This window comes from Diceros bicornis, chromosome 27 (assembly GCF_020826845.1).
Source record: "Diceros bicornis minor isolate mBicDic1 chromosome 27, mDicBic1.mat.cur, whole genome shotgun sequence".
In the NCBI taxonomy this organism is placed as follows: domain Eukaryota; kingdom Metazoa; phylum Chordata; class Mammalia; order Perissodactyla; family Rhinocerotidae; genus Diceros; species Diceros bicornis.
Genome location: NC_080766.1, coordinates 1,828,323 through 1,850,775, shown reverse-complemented (window position 1 = coordinate 1,850,775; position 22,453 = coordinate 1,828,323). Strand labels below are relative to the sequence as shown.

General features: G+C 48.4%; 1 protein-coding gene across 4 annotated transcripts in view; it reads left to right on the top strand.

Moving 5' to 3' along the window:
* LOC131423076 (ral guanine nucleotide dissociation stimulator-like) overlaps window positions 1-18,117 on the top strand; it is a 206,427-nt gene extending 188,310 nt beyond the window's left edge. The window contains exons 3-6 of one of the 4 annotated variants that reach the window (XM_058570641.1): window positions 13,479-13,581; window positions 15,670-15,743; window positions 17,543-17,633; window positions 17,972-18,117. In XM_058570641.1, the coding sequence (XP_058426624.1) occupies window positions 13,479-13,581; window positions 15,670-15,743; window positions 17,543-17,633; window positions 17,972-18,084 (381 nt within the window). In that variant the 3' untranslated portion in view covers window positions 18,085-18,117. Of the gene's footprint in view, window positions 1-13,478; window positions 13,582-15,263; window positions 15,317-15,669; window positions 15,744-16,819; window positions 17,034-17,542; window positions 17,634-17,971 lie in introns of those variants that run through there. The other 3 variants (XM_058570639.1, XM_058570644.1, XM_058570642.1) reach the window with 3 other exon arrangements.
* The last annotated feature ends 4,336 nt before the right edge of the window (window positions 18,118-22,453 follow it).

Here is a 22,453-nt window from a genome sequence, read left to right as displayed (position 1 = left end):
TCTGTTGCATCCCTCACACAAATGTAAATTCCAATGAGTTAGGATCTAAATGTGAAATAAAATCGACATAGTAACTATTAGAAAATTTATAGGAGACTCTTAAAGCCATGGGGAGGTTCTTTCCATTTGTGTTTTAATGAATATCCATGAACTGAAGTCATTTTGAACATTTTAATAATTTCTTTAAAATTTTAAACATCTTTTTGAGTAGAGTACATTCTCTTTTGTAAATATTAAAGCACTACAGAAATATATAAGCTAAGAAGTGGTAAAAACTCCTATTTCTCACCTACCTCCCAACTTTTATTCCTTGTTGGTAGTAAAATTTGTTGTGTAATCTCCTCAACTCTTCCCTGTGCTTTACATGCATATTTCTCCACCTGTACGAATAGATTGGATATATTTTTGGTGTGTTTATTGGCTATGTTTCTGATTTTCCCGCTCTCTTACAGTTTAGTAGTTGTAAACATTGGTTTCTCAATATTCCTTATGTATTGAGGGTACCATCTTTTGCCTGTTATACATCCATGGAAAACATTTCCCTACCACATAGTTCATTTAATCTGGATCAGTGCTCGTCTTCCCAGATGTCAGTAACACTTCAGGAGGGAAACGGCTCTATGTGACTGGCTGTTCAGGATCTCCGGGACCCCCAGGGCAACAACCATTAGGACAACACAAAACAAGAAACAAAACCCATCCTGCGTGTTTCCAGATGCATTCTGGTGGAAGGACAGCTCCAGTTGAGGACCGCTGATGTCTTGGTCAGAGTTATCCACTATGTTCTCCTATCACGTTAAAGCAGTTTCGGTAGTTTCTTGTACCTGATGGTACAGTTTGGTGCCTTTGTCTGTTCCTTTTGGTCAGACTGCGCAAGGTTTCTCACTGGTACAAGTCTTTCCAGAGAGCCAGCCCTTAACTCCATTGCTTAGGTCTGCATTGTTTTTCCTGCCTCGTGAATCCTCTCTTCATTCTGCTGTTGTTGGTTTTATTGTGGTGTTATTCTGGCTCCTGGAGGGAAGTGCTCAGCTTCTTCATGTAGAGTTGATATTCCTTGATACCTGCAGTGGAGGCTGTGTCTCTTCTGTCCCTTAGTCTCCACACCATGGATTTGGCTCATGCTGCTCTCAGTGCTGCTCATTTCTAAAGAGTTTGTCCTGTCTGTCTGGATCCCCTCTGTAACCTGAGAGATTTAGAAGGGTGTGGACAGATTTTCAAGTGGATAGGTTGGGGGAGGGGAGCCAATATTTTGTGATTATTTTTTATTTTTATTGCTTTAAGGTCCCGTAATATGGTTACTTATAGATTTCTGCTTTTTGGACTCTTTAGAGATTTCACTGTGGTTTAGCACACAATCCATTATGATGACTGTTTCATTGTGGTTTGAGAAGAATGTTTCCTCTCCACTAGTTTCTTATGTTGTTGTCCCTCAGGCTGAGGCTAGATCTAGCTTTTTTGTGTTTGTCAACAGATCTGTTTCCTAACTTATTGTATCACTTAAGGGGAAGAGGAAAGTGACTGAATTGACTTAGTATAAGGAAATAGGAGGCTATCAGATAATGGACTATCTCATACACAAGATTTTTTGCCCAAACCTCAAGGTAAACACTAAACAAATAATCAAAGCAAAACCACATATGATAAACAAAGAGAAAACTAGAAGAATCATAAGACAGAACAACCAAACTGAATTGGCAGTCCAAAACAAATGGGACAAGAAACAAAGGAAATGCAAAAGAACCAGAAAATAAGTGACAAAACAGCAACATTAAGCCCTCATATATCAATAATTACCCTAAATGTAAATGGATTGAACTCTCCAATCAAAAGATACAGAGTGGCAGGATGGATTAAAAAGCAAGACCCAACAATATGCTGCCTTCAGGAAACACATCTTAGCACTAAAGACAAGCACAGGGTCAGAGTGAAAGGATGGAAGACAATACTCCAAGCTAATGGCAAACAAAAGAAAGCAGGTGTTGCCATACTCATATCAGACAAAGTAGACTTCAAGATAAAACAGGTTAAGAAAGACAAAGAAGGGAAATATATAATGATAAAAGGGACACTACATCAAGAAGACATATCACTTATAAATATATATGCACCCAACTTAGGAGCACCAATGTACATAAAGCAACTATTAACAAACCTAAAAGGAGAAATCAACAACAACACAATAATAGTAAGGGATCTTAACACCCCACTTACAGCAATGGATAGATCATCCAGACAAAAAGTTAATAAAGAAATATTAGACTTAAATGAAAAACTGGACGAGATGGACCTAGTAGACACATACAGAGCACTCCATCCAAAAACAGCTGACTACACATTCTTCTCAAGCGCGCATGGAACATTCTCTAGGATAGACCATATGTTGGGAAACAAAGCAAGCCTCAATAAATTTAAGAAGATTGAAATCATAACAAGCATCTTTTCAGACCATAAGGCTATGAAACTGGAAATGAACCATGAAAAAAAAACTGGGAAAGTGACAAAAATGTGGAGATTAAACAACATGCTACTGAACAACCAATGGATCATTGATGAAATTAAAGGAGAAATCAAAAACTATCTGGAAACAAACGAAAATGATAACATGCCATATCAAACCATATGGGATGCAGCAAAAGCAGTCCTGAGAGGGAAACTCATAGTGATACAAGCTGCTATTTTTTTTTTAAGTAAACACTCTTTTCCTTTATCCCTGTCTTCTCTGGTACTTTAATAATGCTTATCTATTTCTTTTCATGGTATCCCATAATTCACACTGCCTTTCCCCATTCCTATGCGGTACCGTTTTTCTTTTTGTTTCTTTGACTGGATGATTTCAAACGACACATCTTCTAGTTCACTAATTATTTCTTGTACATGGTTGAATCTGATTTAGAACCTCTCTATTAAATTCTTCAGTTCAGTCGTTGTGTTCTTCAATTCTAGGATTTCTGTTTGTTTTTCCTTAATGATTTCTGTTTCTATAATGAACTTCTCACTTGTTCATGCACTGTTTCCTTATTTCATTTAGTAGTCTATCTATGTTTTCTTAGAGTTTTATGAATTTCTCAAAGAGGGTTGTTCTGAAGCCTTTGTGTCATAGTTCCTATATCTCCATTGCTTGGTCGGTCATTGGAGTTTTATTCTTTTTCTTTGGTGGTGTCATGAGTCTTTGATTATTCATGATCCTTGTGGCCTTCCATTGATGTCTGCAAATTTGAGGAAGTAGGCACCTCTTCCACCCTTTACAGACTGGCTTTAGCAAACCAAAGCCTTCACAGTCATCCCATCTAGGGGTCCTGGGTAGGCCATCTGGTGGTGTCCAGGGGCAAGCTTGCTGCTGGAGTCCTTGGACAGCCTGGTCCTGGGGTGAGTGGAAAGCTTGGGTCTATGGTATTGTGTCTGGCCCTGGGCACAGCTGGGACCCTGAGATCATGAGTAGCCCCACTGGAGCCTGTTTTGGCAGGTCCTCTTTGAGAGCCTGCAGCCACAGGAGTCATCCAGGGCCATGAGAGTTCGCCAGTGCTGGGATGAGCTGAGAGCCTTGGTTCATGGGAGACTGCCAGGAGCCTGGCGCCACGAGAGACAGTTTGTGCTGTGGTAGGCCAGAAGTCTGGATTCCTGGGAGCCTGCTGGGATCCTGGGGCCACAGGAGCTGCCTGAGGCTGCAGAAGCCAGCAGGCACTGGATCAAGATGGAAGCCTGGGTTCATGGGAACCTGCCGGTGCCTGGTGCCATGGGAGCTGCCTGGGGCCGCCTGAGTCAGCAAGCACCTGGGTAAACTGGGGGCCTGGTTTTGTGGGAGCCTGCAAGGAGCCTCGTTCCGTAAGAGCTGTCTACAGCTGCTGGAACTGGCAGGTGGTGTGGTGATCCATGGGCCTGAGTTCCCAGCAGCCAACCTGGGAGCCTGGTGTCATGGAATCTACCTGGTTTGCTGGAACCAGCAAGTGCTGGAGTGACCTGGGGTCTTGGGTTTGTGGGAGCCCACTGGGGTCTTGGGTTTGCCCTGTTACAGAAGCTGCCTGTGGCTGTGGGTGCTGCCTGTGGCTGCCTGGCATACGCAGGACCTTGGGTGAGCCAGGGTCTGGATTCACCAAAGCCCACCAGGAGCCTGGTGCCAAGGACACCACTTGTGGTCACAAGAGCCACCTTGGGCTGTTTAAGATGGCAGCTCCTAGGCTGAGATGGGGCCCTGGGTTCCCAGGAGCCCGGTGGGAGCCTGGTGTCAAGGATGCTGCTTGGGGCCACCAGAGCTGGCATGCTCCAGGGTGAGCCAGGGGCCTGGATTTGCAGAAGCCTGCAGGGAGCCAGCTAGGTCCACAGGAGTCAGCCTGGCACTGGGGCAGGCTGGCTAAGGTCAGGCAGAGTGGAGAAGTCCCTTCTCATTGGGAGGTGTTTGATTACTGATTCAATCTGCTTATTTGTTACTGGTCTGTTCAAGATTTCTATTTCTTCATGATTCAGCTTTTGTAGGTTGTTTCTAGGAATTTATCTATTTTGTCTAGGTTATGCAATTGATGAGTGTACACTAGTTCAGAATAGTCTCTTCTGATCTCTTTCTTTCTGAAGCATCCGTTGCAATGCCTCCTCTTTCATTTCTGATTTAGTTTGAGTCATCTTTCTTTGTTTTCCTAGATATTTTATCTAAGGGTTTCTCAATTTTATTTTTTCCAAAACTCAACTTTTACTTTTATTAATCGTCCATACTGTCTTTCATTTTTTTTCCACTCTCCTCTTGGTGACTTCCATCCTTCTGCTAACTTTGGGTTTCATTTTTTCTTTTTTTAATGCTGTGTGTTGTAAGTCAGGTTGTTTCTTTGACATCTTTCTTCTCTTGTAATGTACAAGTTTATCACTATAAATTTTCCTCTTAGTACTATTTTTGCTGCAGCCTATAAGTTTTGGTGTGTTTATTGTTTCTTTTTTTTTTTTAAAGATTTATTTATTTATTTTCGCCACAAAGCCCCAGTAGATAGTTGTATGCCATAGTTGCACAGCTTTCTAGTTGCCGTATGTGGGACGCGGCCTCAGCATGGCCGGAGAAGCGGTGCGTCGGTGTGTGCCCAGGATCCGAACCCGGGCCACCAGCATCAGAGAGCACGCACTTAACCGCTAAGCCACAGGGCCGGCCCATATTGTTTCTTTTTGTGTGTGTGTGATGAAGATTGGCCCTGTGCTAACATCTGCCAATCCTCTTTTATTTTATTTTATTTTATTTTTTGCTGAGGAAGACTGGCCCTGGGCTAACATCCGTGCCCATCTTCCTGCACTTTATATGGGATGCTGCCACAGCATAGCTTGCCAAGCGGTGCGTTGGTGTGCACCCGGGAACTGAGCCGGCGAACTACGGGCCGCCGCAGTGGAGCGCACGCACTTAACCGCTTGTGCCACCCGGCCGGTCCCTATTGTTTCTTTTTGTATGTTTTGAGCTGTTTTCTAATTTCCCTTTTGATTTCTTCTTTCATCTACATTTTTTGTGTGTGAAGAAGATCAGCCCTGAGCTAACATCCATGCCAATCCTCCTCTTTTTGCTCAGGAAGACCGGCCCTGAGCTATCATCCTTGCCCATATTCCTCCACTTTATATGGGATGCCAATACAGCATGGCCTGACAAGCATGGGTTGGTGCGTGCCCAGGATCCGAACCCAGGCCGCCAGCAGCGGAACACATGCACTTAACCGCTACAGCACCTGTCTGCACCCTGATCTACTTTTAAGTTTAAGAGTTTTTGTTGAACTTCCACATATTATGAATGTTCCAGTTTTCCTTCTGTTATTGACTTCTAGTTTCATGCCATTGTGTTTAGAAAAGTTACTTGGTATTATTTCAGTCTTCTTTAATCTTGTTAAGACTTGTTTTGTGACCTAACATGTGATCTGTTCTGGAAAATAGTCTGTGTGCCCTTGAGAAGAGTGTACATTTTGTTGCTGTCCAGTAAAATATTCTGTGTGTGTCTGATAGGTCCATTTAGTAGTTAATGTTTTCATGTCTGCTATTTCCTGATTTTCTGTATGGATATTCTATCCGTTAAAAGTGGTCTTTGAAGTCTCCTACTATTTGCAACTTATATACGTGAGAGGGCTCTTATATTGAGTATATATAAAGATCTCTTAGAACTCAATTATAAAAGACAAGTCAATGAAACGGGGTAAGCAACTGGAATAGACATGTCTCCAGGAAATACATAGATGGCCAATAAGCACAAGATAGTTGCTCAGTATCATTAATTATTAGGAAAATACAAATTCAAAGCACAATGTGATACTATTTCACACTCAAAATGAAGGCTATATTCAACATAATGGAAAATAACAAGTGTTGGTAAAGATGTGTAGAAAGGGAAACCCACATACATTACTGGTGGGAAAGTAAAATGATGCAGCCACTGCAGAAAACAGCTTGGCATTTTCTAAAATCTTAAACTTAGAATTACCATTGACCTGGAGAGGCCCATGGTAGATATGTCCAAAAGAGCAAACTTGCCCATAGACATTCAAAGCAACAGTGTTCACAATGGTCCAAAAGTGAAACAAACCCAAATTTCTATCCAGTTATCACTGCATAAACCAAATGTGGCCTATTCATAATATAGGATATTATAAGCCATAAAAAAGAATTAAGTACTGCTACATGCTCGGCCATGGGTGAATCTTGAAACATGTGTGCTCACTGAAGCCATCCACAAAGGCAATCGATAACAGGATGCCATTTGAATGAAATGTCCAGAATAGGAAAATCCATAGGGGGAGAAAACAGATGAGTTGTTTCCATGGGTTTGGGTTAGCAGAAAATAGATTGTGAATGAGTATGGGTTTGTTTGGGGGTGTTGAAAATGTTCTGGAATTAGATAGTGGTGATAGCCACACGACATAATCATTGTGCTAAAAGCCACAGAAATGTATACTTTGAAATACTTAAAACGGTGTATTCTATGTTAAGCAGATTTTCCACATAAAATTTTTGAATTTTCTAAGTTAATCAGGGTATTGGTTAATTTTAAGTTGGTTAGTATATTTAATAAGTGTAATTAATGGAGTTATTAGAGGTAGGGCAAGTTGTAGCCAAGAGAGTAAACATCCGACGAGGGCTATAGTAACAAATCCTATGACTATACAAGCAACAGTCTAAAATCCAGTCCATTTCCATTGTCCCCAACTTAGAGAGACCAGCCATGAAAATAGGTCAGTGACCTCGGGGGCCTTTGGTATCTATTCAAAGATTTGAGTAATATTATGCAATATTTTAACCTCTTGGGCCATTTGGTGAAGGTAGGTTTGAACTTCTCTGTTGATGTACACTCAGCAAGTGTGGTTCTAGGAAAGGCACCAACCCCTCCTTCCTTGGCCGGTATAGACAGTCTAGGGCCAGACCATTTTCTAAAGCCATTTAGGCGAGAGACTCATGAGAGTGTTGTTCAGGGGTTAGGATATGTTCCTATGGAGTTGTTGTCCATGTTCTGTTAAGGTTGTTGATACTTCTTAGTTGCCTCAGTTTCCTGATTTTGTGTGGGTAGGGCCACCGCACCTGTGCCCAGTCCAGTCAGTCAATCCTAGTAGAACTGAACACCCAGTGCTATAGGACTGACATTGTTTCTATGGGTGGGTGGTAGCCTGTCAGGGCAGGAAACTCAGGGGACCTGCGACCTGAGGGAAGCAGGCTGAGAGAGAAACAATAGTGCGTTGCACAATATAGCCTGGAGAAAGCTGCTCAGAGAGCTGGGGAAGAGAGACGCTCACTGGGTGAGAGCCTTGTGATATCAGCCCACAGTGAAACCCAAAAGTGGATGCTCCTGGTGTGAAATATTCCTTAGGTGTCTTGAGGTAAAATAATTTGCACCCATTCACTGGTTACCTGTGCTATATGATTTCAGGGGGTATGGTTAAAGTGTTTGTCGGCCAAGAGCTGTTTGTGCCTGGGCACAAAATCACCAAGGTGGCCTCGAAGGCTACCCCAAAATGACCCCTCAAGGAGCAGTTGGGGCAGAAAGTGGGTGGAGCATTTTGAAGGAAGCCTGGGGCAAAGATGTTGTTCGATGGAGTTGGCTACAACTGAGTCTCTCCGCAGGGTAAGCCCTTCAGCTGGGGTACAGTAGGTGATTGGAGGCCAAGTGACAGACCCTGTGACTCCTGATTCCCAGTGCACGGTTAGACCTCTAAGCCCATTGGACATAAATGGTTGTGGTGTTTGTGAAGCATCTTGCTGGCAGTGTGGAAAGTATAGGGGACGTGTGGTGGGAGACGTCATGATAGTGTCGGGAGGAGCTGTGTGTGAGATTACGGTGTTGAGGGGGAAGGACTGGAGGCAGGTGCAGTGGGTGTGTGATTAACAATGGTCAATGAAGGGACAGCTGGGGTGTAACTGGGGAAATCAGGGACCAGCAGAAGTAATGTGTTTAAAACAAGACACCAGGGCAGGCCCAGCTGTTAAGTGAGCACGCTCCACTACTGGCGGCCTGGGTTCGGATCCCGGGCGTGACCGACGCACCTCTTCCCCAGCCATGCTGAGACTACATCCCACATACAGAAACTAGAAGGATGTGTAACTATGACATACAACTATCTACCTGGGCTTTGGGGAAGGAAAAAAGGAGGAGGATTGGCAATAGATGTTAGCTCAGAGCTGGTCTGCCTCAGGAAAAAGGAAGAGGAGGATCAGCATGGATGTTAGCTCAGGGCTGATCTCCCTCACAAAAAAAATAAATAAATAAAATAATAAAACAAGACACCAGGCCCTAATAGAGCCACTTAGCCTAAGTCTCACATCAACAAGCCGAGATTTAATTAGACTTTTTGCCCTCCCAGGAATAGAATCATAAACCAGTCAATTGGGAATCGCCTGATGAGCAGCAGGTAGGTCACCTTCCTAATAGAGACCTGCCATCCCCTAAGGGAAGGTAACCTTGCAGTAACCAACCCTCTTTTTGGTGTAGTGTAATTTCCTTGTTCCTGCTCCCTTCTGCCTATAAAAGTCTTTCATTTTGTACAGCTCCTTGGAGCTCCTTTCTCTCTGCTAGACTGGATGCTGCCTGATTCATGAACTGTTGAATAAAGCCGATAAGATGTTTAAAATTTACTCAGTTTTATTTTGTTTTGTACCAGTTTGGTGGCAGCAGTGGGATCCAAAGGAGACATCTGATGGCTTAGGGGATGAGAAACACAGGCATTGGTACCTGCAAAACCTTTGAGTTCTCCATCTTTGTCACTGATTCTGAGAGCCGTGGGTAAGTTCCTCTCAGCAAGTGCTGTAGAGAAACACAGCAGGGGGCTGTGAGGGAGGGTTGGGCGTCACTTGGTAGGAGGGTCTGAAAAGCCTCAATAGGGTGATATTTGATGGGACCAGAATGACAAGAGGGAGCCAGCCCTTCAGGGGTCTGGGAGCAGTGTGTCAGGGAGATGGCACCACCGGTCCTGAGTCTCACAGGCAGAAGTGAGTTTGGCCAGAGGAGGTCAGAAATATGGCCAGTGCAGCTGGAAGGAGGCTGGGAGGAGAGAACAGGAGCTGGGGTGGAAGGTAGGGCCAGGGCCTGGTAGGCTGTGTCAGTTACCTTTCCCTCTCTGACTTCATTGCCCCTAACCTTGCTTTTCAAAACTACAAATGTTGACTATCTCACAATTTGTGTGTATCAGCAATGAGGCACGTTTTAGCTGGGTGCCTCTGCCTCACTGAGTTGAACAGGTTGGGGCTGTGGCCTCAACTGAGGCTCAACTGGGGGAGGACAAGCCCCCAAGGTCACTCTCAGCCTTCAGGATTCAGTTTGGACTGAGGGCCTGAGTTCCTTTCTGTCTGTTGGCCTGGGCACTCCCGTGCTTCTCTCCTCTATAGGCCTCCACATTGGGCAGTCCCAAAACACTGGTATTTGATTCCTCAGTTACAGGGATTCGACAGAGTGAGAGAGAGAGATGGAACATGAGAGAGGGAGTAAGAGGAAGTGAGAGACTTGTGTAGTTAAAATTTAGACAAGACATCCCATCACATTGGCTCTTATTATGTTCATAAGCCAGTTACTAACCACTTAGTGGTTCCACGGGGATGGCTATGCCATGAGTGGGGTTTACTGGGTACCATTGTGGAGACTTCCCACCTCATAAGCCAAGATGAGGCCCTTGGGTCTCATTCTCCATAAAACAGGAAACAGTTGAATGGTTTTATGCCACAGAAGGCAGTATCTAAATTTCCGTTAGTTTCAAACCCCTCATGATGCTGACCTGAAAATGAGGCCAAGTTGGGAAGTGACTGTTCCAATATCACATTGCTAGAATCCAGGCCTGTTTTGAGTGGTGTTCTGTGCTACATGTCACCCCTTCTTGTTATTCTTCCATCTCTAAGTTTGTGCCTTAGGTACATGTGACACCAGCCCACAGGGGTAATAGATATTATCTCATATACACCGGGTGAGGTCCCTAGGAAGTAGATTCTAGCCTGATCCCCATGGTGCAGGTTTGGAGACTAGGGAGGACCTGAGAGGCACAGGGACTTTCCCAGGATGCAGAACTGGTAAGAAAGAGGAGGTCTGCATTCATCTCTGTCTCCTCAAAGCTAGGACCTGAGTTAGGTTTCCAGGGAACTGTGGCTAGGGCTGTGTAGGCTCCTTGTGTACAGTTCAGGAAGTGACATGAGAGAAGAGGGTGAGCAGCCCGGGCTCAGGGGGCAGCTCTGGAGAAATCTGATTGAGGTAAGGGTCCCAGGTAAAGGAATCTTGAAAAATGACCCCATCTCCTTGGTCCTAGGCCTCAACAGATCTTAGAACTCTGGTAACCAGGCACCCACAGCCCCCCATCCAGCTCACTTGAATGGAGACAGCCAAGAAGCAAAAATGTTTTGTTGTTGTATCCAAACTTTTGCAGGATCTGGCCTCAAAAAAACCCAGAAAGAGAATCTTTTTGATTGTTGCCGATGTTGGCTCAGCCCTCATCCCTGACGCCTCTGGGTGTCTGACAGGAGGCAGTGAAGGGTAACATGGGGGAGCCCAGGAAAGGCTAGTGCAGGCCAGGACACAACGGTGATCCCACCTGATCAACCCCACACTCCAGGCCCCTCATAGTGTGTGTGTGTGTGTTTGTGTGTCTGTGTGGAGTGAGGAAGGCAGGGTATGTGGGACAGGCCATTCCTAAGCAGGAGCTTGTTGTTAGGTGTCGGAAACCTGGTGGGTCTGTCACGTTCATGCCCCAGATCATGGCTGGCAGCATGAGAAGGTGAGCTCCTCTACTCGTATATTATTGAGCCCTAGAGGTTTCATTTCCTTCCCTCCCTGACCAAAGATCTTTGCCAGGATGCCCTCTGTGCCTGAACTGAGGAGCAGACTTTCTCTTGGGGGTTGGCCTCAGTGGCAGTGTGCAGGCCACCCCTGATTCCCTCTGGCCCAGCTCCCGGGCAGTCTTTGCAGAACTCCACTCAGGAGGTCGTCGAGTAGCTGCCCAATGGTTTCAACTCCACCAACTCACTAGACAAGGAGCAGGTACATGAGGCCACCCACACCATCCAGCGCTGCTCTGAGATGACAGCAGGAGCAGAGGGCCTCCACACTCAGGACCTTGAGATGATGGGGTTGGACCAGAACTAGGGTGGGACCAGTCAGGGGCTGTCTCTTTTTCAAGCTAAAGGGGACGTACATGCAGGTAACCTTGTCTGGTTCAGAGCTGTGCTCCCTTGACCCTATTTCCCTTGTCTGTTGTGAGTTTAGGAGGCCACTGAGGCAGAGCCAGAGGCTAAAGGGGACTGCAGGCTGGCTATTCCTGGAAGAGAAGTGGGATCTTTCCTGTATTTAGAAGGACACATGGAAAGTTAGCTATGTGAGTGAACCTTTCTCTTTATCCCGCTCCAGAGTCAGCTCCAGAGTTTCAGCCAGCAGCAGAAGCAGAGCTGTGGGCAGTGGTGGAGGTAGAGCTGGCTCCAGCTCCGTTGACACCACACCCTCTAGCACTGGAGCCAGTGTCCCCTCTACCAGCAGTGTTGGAGGTGGAGCAAGGGCCAACATGGGCTTCAGCAGGAGTGGGAGCTGCTGAGTTGGAGTCACCTGGACCATCATTTCTAGTGGGAAGTCCATCTCCACCTGTGGCTAAGAAGTGTGAGAAGAAGCCCAACCTATGGCCTTCCCTCCTAAGCTGGTGGTGGAGCAGTTGATCGTGATGGATGCAGTGAGCAGCTGGGCTCTGAGGGTGGGGTGGGGTAGGCCTTCCCTCTGCCATCGTTGCCCCAGACCTCATCCAGTCTCCTATGATCTGGGCCCGAATCCTGGCTCCACCCCTTACCAACCATAAGACCTGGGCAACTTTCTGAACCCCTAAGCCTTTGCTTTCCACCTGCAGAGCGTAGAGGTGGACACTAACAGGACCTGCTGCACAGAGTGGCTATGCCGGCTCCTTGAAGAGAAGGAAGGGTGAGCAGGGCCTGGCACATCAGTAGTGGAGGGGAACTCACTGTATGCAGCCAGGTCCCTGGTGGCCCAACCGTCTGCTCAGGAAGCTCAACAGCCTCAGGACTTATTAGACACCTGATGTGTACTCCACTACAAGGGAGACAGACAAGGCCCGTGGTTGTAGCTGCCAGGGCAGAATGTGCATCAGAATGGGGAGTGTGACCAGAGGGGGATCAGTGTGTTGGAAGATGCCCCCTTGGGATGAGCCGAGGTGAGCCACCATCTGGAGCTTGGAGTTAGCCAGGACGGGCTGGATGCAAATGTCCCTCTCCCTTCCCTGCCAGTATTGGGTCCTGGGTCATCCTCTGGGTACCCTCAGTGGACAGAGAAGAAAAGCCAGGGACTCTCACAAGGCTCAGGCCACATCATGAGCTTCCTGAGCTCCAGCTCTAAACTGTGACCCCTGTGTGGGACTTTTGGGGATGTGGACACAGAGCTGGGGTGTGGCAATGTTGGGTGACACTCCCCCTGTTCCCCAGGAGCTCTTCCGGAAGGTGGTGCCCTCTCAGTGCCTGGGCTCCACCTGGGGCAAGAGGAACAAGCCCAGCAATGAGCACCTGGCACACACCGTCCGGGCCACCATCGACCACTTCAGAAGGGTGGCCAGCCTCGTCGTCACCACCTGCCTCGGGGACCCGAGCATGATGGCCCAGGACAGGGTGAGGGTGGTGGAGCGCTGGATCCAGGTGGCCCAGGTGTGCTGTGGGAGGCCCAGTGGAGCCCCTCTCTGGAGCCTTGGGAACTGCCTCCACCTTTATCAGATCCCAGGATTGCAGTGTGTGGTCTAAGCCCCTGCAAGTCCCTAGGCCCTTCTTGCCAGGGGAATGCTGACCTTGACTCCAGGTCCCACTGCGGGGATGCTCACTTCCTACCTGGCTCCCTCCCTGGGTTGAGCTAAAATCCTCCTCCTTGTGAGTGTTACTCTTTGGGTCCTAAATGTGCCCTTCTGGGGCTCCCTGAGCATCTGTCTCATCCAGGAGAGGAGATTTAAATAGAAGGGGACTGAAGCTAGAGCAAGCAGGGCTCCAGTACCCCACCTCACAGCTCATTCTCTTCCCTTCCCCAGGAGTGCAAGATCCTGAAGAACTTCTCCTCGCCCTGCACTGTCATCTCTGTTCTGCAGAAAACATCCATATGCCACCTGAAGAACACATGGGGGAAGTTTCCTGGTGGGTAGGCCTCTCTCCATAGGAGGACCAGGGTAGATGGGGGATCTCCCGTATGTCTGCCATTGGCCCCTCAGTCAGCTGGGAACTCCTGGGAGGCAGCAAATGCTTGGAACAGGGCCTGGGCCTCAGTGGTGGGTCTCTAAGTCTCCTGGTGTCCTTAGTGCACCAATTCTGCTTCAGGATTCGGTTTCTCTAAATGCCAGGTACTGGGTTGAGCCACATTGGAGATTTTCAAGTGTTTATAGCAACAGAACTCTATGCCCAGTTGAAACTGAAAGTGGTCAAAAGAGAGCTGCTCTGTATAGCGGGGGAATGGAGACCCCAGTGACCAACAGGAGAGCCCCCTCCCAGTCTCACAAGACCTTAGCCCTCAGAGGAGCCCAGTGAGAGCACTCCTCCAGGCAGTTTGAATCTCTCAGGTTGTCAAAGAAAAAGATTTGCACTCAGACCCCTCATATTATCCCTAAATTTGTCCTTCCCTCTTTCTCCTCTCCTCAGGGAGCGCTCTGAAAAACTTAAGGAGCGCTATAGCCAAGACGAGTCCTTGAGCAGAGAACTGATGACCAAGGTAGAGTGGAGGCTGGGGGTCTGGAAAGAGAGGAAGGGCCACGGGGGGAGGGGGACTGGGCAAGCTGTGGTTTTGATAGTTTCTCACTTGAACTTTCTCTGAAACGTTCCCATCTATCTTGTCCAGGTTAACAAGCTTAGGGATCTGTTTGGCCCATGGGCAGGTGGGGTGCCGTTTGTGGGCAGGAGGCCCTGGTCATGGGACACAGTGGTGTTGGCTGTGCTGTTCCAGGGCGAGTTGCCGAGCTGGCGCCATCAGCAGATTTCTGGCTTCCATGCACTTCCGTCCTGCTGAATGTAGCTTCTCCCAGACTGTTGGGTGGTTGGGTGGGTTTATCCCTCAGCCTAAACCTGTCCTCAGGAAGCCAGGCCCCTGCTGCTCCTTCTATCTTCACCATGTCTCCAAGGGGAGAGCACACTGCCTACCCCAGGGACGGGCACAGCAGAGAATTCCCCTGGCCCAGGTGGACAAACAAGATGCTCATCCTTGGATCTGAACAGCTGGACCAGAGACAGATGTGTGTGCGTTCTGGGACCCCCCCTGGACGCCTAGAACAGTCATTCGAGTCAACAACGGAGTCTCACCTGAATGCCTGGTTGGCAATGACATATACCCCAGGTGGCTTATGAGTAGCGCCTAGGCAACTGATAGATTCTTAGTGGATCCTGCTGAAAGGAAGTTAGGAGCTTCATGTAAACAGGGAAGCAAAATGTCCTCTCACCCCTTCCCTGTTGATCAGAGGTGGCACCTTGGGGGTCCAGTTTCTGAGTGGATAAAGAAAGAGTTCAGTGCAGGGGAATATCCTGAGTGGTTCCTTGGGGAGGAGAAGGGTTTGGCATTGCCTCTGTCCCAGCCTGGGGGCCAGACACTCCACGAGACTGGGGCAGGCAGGAGCCATTCAACCAGACTCCCAAGACACCACATCCTCTCCATCCACGCCTCGGCCCACGACCAAGCTTCGAGAGCTCGGGGGTCAGGACTGTTGTCAGTGGTGGGGCTGGGGGTTAGGTGAGGATGTTGGAACAGGGTCTCTGGCTGGGAGGGCCAAGTGGCCTCTCCTCTGTGGCCCCTGAGCAACTCACTGCCCCTGTTTGGGCCTCTGTATCTCCATCAGGGAAATGGAAGGATGGTGATCGTGTGGTGCAGGCCTCACATGGGGGTGATGAGGTAAGAGGGAGGAAAGGAATGTGGGAGCTTTCTGCCTGCTCCCTGGAGGGGTGAGGGCAAGAACAGCGATGACAGTCATGCGACAGTGAGTCCTCAGGAGAACCTGTGAAGTAGCTGGAGTTCTCACACTTTCCAGATGAGGAAACAGGCTCAGGGAGTCCAGGACGCAAGCCCAAGCTTACACTCAGAGAGTTGAAACTGGGCTTGTTCTGGAATCACAAGACCTTGGAGGGTGGAGTGGCATTGGTACCAGTTGACTCGAGTCAGATGTCCAGTGTCGGAGGCGAGTGGTGCTGGAGAGAAATGCGGTGAGGGGACTATGGCCTCACTGACACTGTCCTCGACCCTGACAGGAGGGGCCTTCCACGTTTGCCCCCCGGAAATCAACCCCCAGAGGGTGCAGGAGAAGGAGCAGCAGCAGCAGCAGGTGAGTGTGCCTGTGGGGGAGGGGCTCTGCGTTCCCAGCTGGAGGCCTCAAATCAAGAGAGGAGGGCCCTTTCTCTTGGTGCCACAGTGTCCGAATCCCCCAGTAGAAGTGACCGGGATGGCCTGGAAGAGCTGGTGCAGGATGGGTTTGTTGTGGGGAGGGACAGGGACCGCATACCCTGTGATTTGCTAGAAGCCTGCCCTGGGAGAGGAGGAGGAGGAGTGTGGTGTTCTTGGGGTGTGAAGCAAGGAGGAATTGAGGGGAGGCTAGTAAGGGTCCTAGGCTGTTCCCCGTGGGAACCCTGGGGTGGACCAGGAGGCTGTGGCTGTGGACTTTTCAGGGGACGGTCTGCAGGGGGTCGACTTGAGAGCAAGGGCTCATCCCACCCGCACCCCAATGTCACAAGGTGTCCTCCCCTATCTTGGCACTTTCCTTGGTGACCTGCTTATGCTGTGTCTGGCGATGGGTGATTATCTCGAGGTGGGTGAACCTGAGGCCAGGCAGGAAGGACCACGATCCTGAACCTTGGGATGCGGGAGCCCCCGAAATGTGCTCCGAGCTCTCAGCACTTGACACATCTCTCCTGGGAACCTCGCAGTGGCCCCTGGGAGTTGGGGCATCAGGCCCATCTTAGAGATGAGTGAACAGAGGCTCCACCTGAGACACCCATTCCGGTTCCCCAGGCTGGGGAAACTCAGAGCTGCCTGATGGCACAGCCGCGTGAGGTTTTATCTGAGCTGGACTCAGCCTCTAACTCCCATGCTCCCCATGGAGGGAGAGAGGGGTCGGCCCCCCCCAAGTCAGGCAGCACATAAGTTGCTGAGCAGTCCCCTCTGCCTGAGGCCTCAGCCTCCAAGTCTGTCATCAGAGAGGGTTGTGCTGCCAGGTCCCTCAGCCTCCCCCCATGTCCTCCTTCTCTGGAGCCCAGAGCCCGGCCTAGGTCCAAGTCCTGTTTTCTCTGCATGCTCCGCCCCCTCTGGGGACCTGGCAGTCGTGCACCATGAGAAGGGGTGGACATAAGGGGCTAGTCAGTCTATGGCATTCTGTCTGATGGACTCTGGCTCTCCACCTTCCAGGGGAATGAGATCAACCTTAAGAAAGGGACTGAGGTGAGCAGCTGTGGCACTCCCTGCAGGGGAGGGGAAGGAGGTGGAAATCAGAGACCCTCTGGGCAGAACAGTCCCTGGTTCCACCCCCTGTATCTTACATTGAGTGGAAGACTTCGATAACAGAGAAGTGGGAGACCCATCCAATTGGCGGGTTGGTTGAGGGGAGGATGGCATCAAGGATAACTTCTTGGAGGAGGGGCTGATTATTCCCATTCTGAGAACAGGTAGAGCCTGGATAGAACTGGTGGGAATGAGCGTTGCCAGGACTGGTCCCCTGCCCCACCCCTCACCCCCCACAAGGCCCCTGCAGCATCCCCCACCCAGGCCCTGTGTGCATCCTCTCCTTCCCTCTGGTCCCAGGAATACTGAGTCATGAGGGAGATGCTGCTGCTCCCAGTGGTTGCAAAGAATTACAACCAGAGCTGGAGGAGTGATTTGGGGCCTGATTCCAGGACATGGAGCTGCTCAACGAGAATGATAGTTGAGGCTGTGCAGGAGTTGAGTGAGGGCAGGGGTGGACTCTCCATGTTGGCCAGTCCAGAGAGCCTGTCTCCATGGCCCCCTGCTCAGCCCCAGGCCTTATTGCTTGGTGAACTCTGGGACACCCAGACTCCAGCTGCTGGGAAGGCAGTGGGGGGACACCTGAGGTGTGGCTCCTGGTAGGCTCAGAGGTGCCTCTCTGCCCTGTAGCTACAGCCTGTCCTGCCTGCTGGATCCCCAGATCTAGTTGGCCAGCAGAATATTCAAGGCCAAGAAGAGCCCGCCATCATCAAGTTCAGGGGTGAGTGAGTGTCTGGGCTGGGGTGACTGACTCCTAGGAGTTCAGTAAAGCTTTGAGCTAAGCGTGTCCTTGGGGAGTCCGATAGCTGGCACTGGGATCCCACCTCCACTACTGAGCAGTCCTGTGACTGGGGTGACTCTCTTCAGCTTCCTGAGACTCCGTGTCCTCCTCTGTGAAATAGGTGATAGTAAACGATTTCTCCCGTGGCAGGGACAAGTGGGGTACTGGTGGCTAACAGCACTGAGCACAAGGTCTGCAGCACCCAGTGCAGTGGGGACAGGGTGGGTGGCCATGATTCTGAGGGAGGCCCCCCAACATAACCCGACACTTCTACTCAGCCCCCAGGCCCCAATACCGAGCCCCATACCAGTGGCCGATCACAGCCTCATCCTCAGTAGCCGGGACACAGCTGGGAAGCTTGCGATGCACCGGGCCAGCTCCTCCCACCTGACAGGAAGGGGAGCATTGTAAGCTGATTCCTGGAGTCCCCTGAAGCCCAAGAGAGAGAGGACGACCCCATCTCAGCTCCCTGACATCCCCCAGCATCTATGAACCCATTGGGGAGGGACAGTAGTTATTTGTTGTAAATAATAAATGCCATGTTTGAATATTATATTAAAGTCCTGTTCCCTTTACAGCCTGGAACTTGTGGTGTGGTTCTGTCACTTTCTGTAGGCATGTGAGGGAGACACAGAATCTCACATTTCTCCTTGAATCAAGAACTCTTCCGGGTCATCAGCTTATTGTATGTGGGAGAAGGGAGAAGGGCCAGCCCCTTCTCTGGCTAGTGGGGACAATCCCAAGTCCCCCTAACACCGAGGACCAGTTCATTTCAGTATCATTCAGCTCCTCCAGGTGCAGGCACAGCCCACCACCCCTTCTCCTGAGATTTAAAGGTTGAAGGTACTTTCACAGGCAGAGAAAAAAACCACTGAAATGTGGGTGACTTTAAAACAGCACTACGCAGGACCATGTCATGCCACAGGCAGGGGCTGCCTTCCTAATTCTGGAGGAAGAGGGAATGTTTTCTGCTTCTCTTCTTGAGGTTTCTTTTGACCAAATTTTAGGAACTTGTTTTCTAGTTCAATCTCTGGGAATATATCAGCTCTAAGTGGAGAAAACAATGGAAAAAGATCAAAATGTGCACGTTGAGAGGACAAGACCCGCGGAAGTTCATTTGCAGATGGACTAAAGGCAGGCAGGACTTTCCCTCCTGAGGGCCCTCTAGGGGCTCCATGTTCACCTCTGACCTAGATTTGAATCCTGCTGGAATCCTTGTCCAGGACCCTGAATTCCTTTTCCTGCTTGATTTGTATCCAGGAGGAAAGATTTGTGATGCAGCTTTTAAGGCTACAGCTGGGCCTTGTTACATAAACATTACTGCTCCCTGTGAACTAGGATTTTCAGCACCCCTGCCTTCCTTATGCAATTCCCTTTAGGACAGAATTTCCCTAGAAAGCCCCAAACCTCCTCCCTGACTTGGCCTGATGGATCCCGAGTGAGCTCTACTTTGCCAGGATAAGGGACCATAATCCTGGCCAGTCAGTGACCCCACATTGTCCCTTGCTGTCCAAGGTGACTTCTGAGCCCGTGTTCTTCTGAGGTCCATGGTCTTGGACAATCCTCAAGTTTACACACTCAGTGTTGGTGTTCCAAACTCGTCCAAATGGGGCAACTGGGCCCAAGCCCTTAAAGTGTGTCAACCCTGGGTGTCTGTGATTTTTTCCCCAGTCTTGTGTTGTGGTTACATTACAACCACCTGCTGGGGTGTGAACCCTGTTTGGAGCTTTGAAAGATCAGGTATGACGGGGTTGTGGGGGGCTCCAGCAGGGAAAGCCACGGAACTGATGATCCATGGACGTACATGAACACAGCCTTACCAATTAAAATACTGAAATGCTCCCCATCTGGTGGTGAATAGACACTGCTCTGAGCTCACACCGAGAACCCACCACATGACTAGAAGCTTTCAAAGGGTTACTAAGTGGCATTTTGAAGCTCTTCCCTTGGGAACACCCTGTAAGACGAGGGCCAGATGAATCGCTTGGCACTTGTGAGTTATCGCCTCCTTTCTGATGGCTGCAAGTGTCATCCAGACACACAGGCTGGACTCTGTCAGGGAAGCCTTCTCAGGACAGCCAGAAGCTGAGGATGAATTCTGGTTCCCGGCATCCCAGGCCCTTCCTGACACAGCATAACCACCCAGGAAAGTGGTTTGGTAATGAAAAAACTGGGAAGGCCATACTTTCCCTCCAAAGAGAAAGAGAAGTGCCAACAGTGAAAGATTGATCCCCCAAATAGACAATTGAATCCCAACAAGCAGTGGGTTCTTGTCAGATTACTGATGCTGAAAAGGCCTCTTTTGATAATAGCACGATCCCCCAACTGCCGTGTCCATCTACATGAATCAAATTTCCAACACATATGGATCTAAAAAACTGAGGGAAATCTGGTATTTCCTTAGATGCAACTCTGAAGTAGCATGCAACAAAGAACATAAAAATGGAGACTTAGAAGTAAATATCTAATTTGAGAACATAGACATCGAAGTGCTTTTGAAATATTTTGGAATCTATTGGAATATTACACAAAAAGAATAATCCACTTTAAGTAGGTTTTACTGTGACTGTGGGGAAAAACTGAATCATCCCGTGACGTTGATAACTCTCTGCTGACTTGAAAGTAAAAATAAATAATGTGCATAGTAAAGGAAAATGAGAGAACAGCATGAAAAAAGAAGATCTTTCTCTCCTCACCTGAAACTCAACCTCTCACCTCAGAAAGAAACCACTGTCTATATTTTCTATTTCACGCAGCAGAGTTTAATAAAAGAAACGTATTGGTATGTTTTAAAGTTTCAAGAGCTCAAAGCAAGGAAACATTAGGGACGCTGCCAAGAGACCTCACTGAGGTGCCTGCTCCATTTCATCTGCTGTCAGGACGTCCTTCTTGGCCCCTCACTTTCTCTGCCTCACTAGCAAGTCTGTCCGCCATCAGTGCTACCACCAGTCTCTCTCCTGTGCTCTTCACTGCCCTTTCCTCCTTCCTGATACCTTCCTCAGTCGCCAGAAATTGTTGGCAGTGGAACTGTGGAATGCCCAGATCAGCTCCTGGAATCATCTCTGCCAAATCTGAAGACCGGCAGGAGTGGGCATGGAACCTGGAGTGCAGACTACCTGCGAACACACCTGGCAGGGATTCACCTGTGTGACTAGGTGCAAGTTTTTGCAACGCTTTGGCAAGATTCAAAGGACTTACCAGTTTTCCTGCATTGCTGCAGGCCTGGAGTCCTTGCGGTCTCTCGGGCCAGCAGACCTGGTGAGGCTGGTCCAAAGTGTCCTCCCAGAGACCCGTCACAGCCAGAATGGGATGGGATTCTAGTATCCGGCCTCTTGAATATGTCACTGGACATCCTCAAAGGGTTGAAGATGCTTAAACCAGGCTTTGGTTTGGACTGGTTCCCACAGTTGCACTGCTTCCTCTGTGAAGACGTAACTATCATCCTTCTTTTCTTCTTACCTTACAAAAATAAATCATGAAATTGGGTCAAATGACAAAGGAACCCTGACTTTTTAGGACAATTATCCTGGTTGTTTTGTACTTCCACCCTCCCTCTGTCCTCCAGGGATAGATCTGACTTGTGTCCTGGGATGTCATCAGGCAAAGTTGCATCAAGAACAGAAAGCTCAAGGTCAAAATTTAAGGCTACTCCAGATCATTTCTCCTCCCCCATCCTGTTAACACCCCTCCTTGTTTGAGTGTGTTTCTATTATATTCTTGTCCTTGTCACTCTAAACCGCACAAGTCCTGACACTCCCTCTCAGGGCAGTCGGTCCCCAAACCTTTACTAAATCCCAAATCCTACCATTTCTGTGTTTTCTGACTACTCATTTGCTTAATCCATTGACCACTTGGTGTTCATAGAAGTTAAATCAATAGTGACATTATCAACCACCCCCTGTTAACGACTTACTCCCATATCCCAGATGTTCACATAATCCAAACGGTTATGGTCAAAAGTAAATAATTCAGAAAACGTATTCACCCATCACAAATTCCTGATCTCTAATACTTTTATTCAAACACTCATACAGTAGATACCTGTCCCTCAAGATCAGAAGTAATGCCAGATCACCGATCCCCACCTTAAGTTCCTCCTACACCTATCAATCCTGGATTCCATGGACTATGATCTCAATACTTTCCTTGGAATAATAAAAAATTCCTTACCACTCATTTATGTTGTAAACCTCCAAACCAAGACGTTCCCAATTATCTGCCATGCAGTAGCTACTGCTGGTCTTATAACAAACTGAAGAAAAAACATGAAACATTATCTTTTGGTACCATTGTAAAAACAAAACCATCTGCATCAACTGGGAAGCACCCATAATGCCTGAAAATTTTGTTCTCTTTTTTTGTGTTGGGTCAATAACAAAAAGAAAAATCAACTAAAAAATGGGCAATGGACCAGAATAGACTTTTTCCAGTGAAGACATACAAGGGACCAATAGGTGTATGAAAAGGTGTTCAGCATCACTAATCAGGGAATGCAAATCAAAACCACAATGAGCTATCACTTCACACCTTTTAAGATGGTGATTATCAAAAAAACTAAAGATGGCAAATGTTGGTGAGGATGTGGAGAAAAGCAACCCTTGTGGGAATGTAAATTAGTACAGCCATCATGGAAAACAGTGAGCTTCCTCCAAAAATGAAAACTAACATATGATGCAGCAATCCCACTTCTAGTATATACCCACAGGAATTGAAATCAGGGTCTCAACGAGATACCTGCTCTCTAATGTTCATTGCAGCTA